The sequence below is a fragment of the Hevea brasiliensis genome, chromosome 12 (assembly GCF_030052815.1).
Source record: "Hevea brasiliensis isolate MT/VB/25A 57/8 chromosome 12, ASM3005281v1, whole genome shotgun sequence".
Taxonomy (NCBI): domain Eukaryota; kingdom Viridiplantae; phylum Streptophyta; class Magnoliopsida; order Malpighiales; family Euphorbiaceae; genus Hevea; species Hevea brasiliensis.
Window position 1 is genome coordinate 10,346,528 of NC_079504.1, and position 2,900 is coordinate 10,349,427.

At 34.6% G+C, this 2,900-nt stretch overlaps 1 protein-coding gene across 1 annotated transcript; it reads right to left on the reverse strand.

Annotated features, from left to right (window-relative positions):
• Window positions 1-283: 283 nt before the first annotated feature.
• On the reverse strand, window positions 284-1,558 carry LOC110650208 (ethylene-responsive transcription factor ERF014-like). The gene has a single exon (XM_021805058.2). The coding sequence runs from the start codon at window positions 1,354-1,356 to the stop codon at window positions 667-669; it is 690 nt and encodes a 229-aa protein (XP_021660750.2). The 5' UTR covers window positions 1,357-1,558; the 3' UTR covers window positions 284-666.
• Window positions 1,559-2,900: the final 1,342 nt, after the last annotated feature.

The following is a 2,900-nucleotide window of genomic DNA, read 5'->3' on the forward strand; positions in this document are numbered from 1 at the left end:
TTTCTTAGATTTACCTGTTAGTATTGAACTGTAGAGATTAATTATATAATCAAAATGACCCTTTTAATTAATTGCACAGATGGCTTCAAGTTTCCATACCCAATTTGTTTGCTCTGATACAAGCATTGATGATCTGATGCAAATTCACCTAGCAAAATGAACTCTCAAGTTTCAAGTTTTTCATTCTCCAAAGTGGCATGCAGCTGTAATTACATTTAAAAAAATTAAATAAATAGAATATTAATGGCATCCATGTGATGTTGATACTTGATATCCCTATAGCTTATAGAAGAAGAGGAATTAATTATTGAAATTAAAAATAATTTTCCCACCTTTAATCTTATTAAATTACAATGTAAAAACATTGGATATAGCACACTTATGAATAATTTGATAGTACATTAAAAATTTCAATATTTATATATATAGAAACCCACATGAAAGAGTCCAAAAAAATGTCTCGTGCCCCATGTGAGTCTTTTCCTGAATCAAACGCTAGCATATGAACTTGTAGGTCACTTTGTCAGTAATGTCTTGAAGCAACAGCAGAAGATGAAGATTGAAGAATAATCAATATAAATTTTTATGAATTAATGGACAAGAAGAATTAAATGGGTTGCATTAAAAATCTTTAGATTGATTTGATGATATTTTGAACTACTACTACTATTCTGCAAAGCTCCATAGACGAATATCACCTTCATAAAAATCATCCATCATCATCATGGGTGGATTGAACATTTGATCGAGAAATTTGGGTGATTGCAGGTCTTCAAAGTTGTACCATGAGTTGTCTAGCATAGGAATTGGTTCACTGTAGCTCCCAAAAGATTGCATTAGTGACACATCGTCATCAAGTTGATCAGAAAATGAGGAAGACATTGATGATGACGGTGAGGGAGATGAGGAAAAGAAAGAGGGAAGAGGTGGTGATGATGCTGATGGTGTGGTGGCCGGGGATGTGTAGGAGGTGTTGGTGGTTGTTGTTGCTTTCGTGGTGGTGGTGGCATTCTCCACAAAACTATTAGCAGCAGCCGCAGCCACTCTTTGAATGGACTTAGGGGACATAACAGTATCAGGAATATAATGAGAAGATGTGATAGGGAAGTTGAGATTGGCTGAAGAGCCCTTAAGGCATAAAAGTGCCGCATCATAGGCTCTTGCAGCAGCTTCAGGAGTAGAATAAGATCCTAACCATATTCTGGTTTTCTGATTTGGTGCTCTTATCTCTGAAACCCACGAACCCCAACTTCTCATTCTCACTCCCTTGTACTTCTTCTTGATTGCTGCTACTGATGAGGTTGCTGCCATTGCCTTTGATGTCCCTGACTGGATCTTGTGCTCAGACTTCACCATTTAGGAAGACCAACGAGTACTAACAACGATCAGGCGTTTTCTTAATGAATAAGAGAGATCTTGATCGCGAAAGAGTCTTCTTCTTCTTCTTCTTCTTCTTTTGTGTTTCTGTAGCGTTTGGTTCAACTTTGTGTTCTTGTTCTTCTGAAAGATGAGGAGAAAGAATGAGATGCAAAATAAAAATGAGGAACAAAGGTTTGGTATTTATAGATGGGTTGGAGGTCAGTGGTTGAATTTATATTAATAAGATTATAGCAAATTACCCTGGTAAAGGAACACTACATGATAGTTCCACGGACTTAAATGTAAAATGGGTGACAGATATTTTCAAGCTCATATTAATATACGTGGAAAAAAAATTTATATATATTTAAAACTCCATGGATTTCTTTGTAAATGACGTATCTGTCCTGTCATGGTCAAACCCATTTATGCCAGATAATTAAACTACATCAGTAACAACCACATAAATAAATAATGATGTGAAGAAAGAAATGCAAAACTGCACTCAGCCCATTTGCTGATTAAAGAAGCTGAAACGAACATCTTATTATTTACTCAAATTAGTTAAGAGGACTTTGAAATGGTCAAGTGTGGAAGCAAATTATTTAACCAGCGATGATCTTTAACACTTCTGTCACAAAAGATTTTGGGAAATTTTCTCATAAATAACATCTTCATCTCCTCTTTCCCAAGAAGTCTCGCAGATGACTTTATTTATATATATATATAAAGAACAAATTTTTTTATTGGGCAGAAGAAACTAAAAAGTTCATGATTTTCCAAAGACACATTGTGAACCAAGGGAAAAGGAATTGAATGATTACTAACCCACATGCACCAATGAAAAAACCAGCATGGAAAGGTTAACAAAAGCAGAACTTGTACTGTTTTTAGAGAGTTTTTTCTCCTGATCATCGACTTGCATAGCAAGAAAACCTTCCTTCACTAATAAAAATGAATTCTTTAAACAAAATGAACAAAAGGGCAAATGGGTACTTCTCAAAATCCCAGTCTAAAAAAACACCTGCAGACTTCACCTGATAATAAATGTACATAATCTCTGAGGCATCAATGTATATTATATTCATATAGATTAAAAAAATGACAAAACATAGGATTCTCTGTAGAAGGCAACTTCCAGGATCTGCAGGGTGCGTGATGCTGGTTTTATAAATAATAATTGATTAAAACCTAAACACTCTTTTATAAATAATAATTAATTAAAGCCTAAACACTCTTGGTTCTAACAGTAAATCCATCACCTAAATACACAGAAAGAAAACAGCTGTTGCTGCTCTGTCATGCAATGCAATCTCCAAAACCGCGTCATGGAAATGGAAGATAGAATTAATTTGGATTTAATTAAAAATCTCTATCAAAGATTTAAAGACAGACGCATTGCTCAACTGTCTCTTTCTTCTGTAAGGCTTTAGCTTACGTTATATGACTTGACTTTAAGGACACTCTGTTTTTTAAATTTTCGATTCGATTTTAATTTCAAATCAGACCGTATTTGAGATTACTTGCATGGAGGTGTGAGG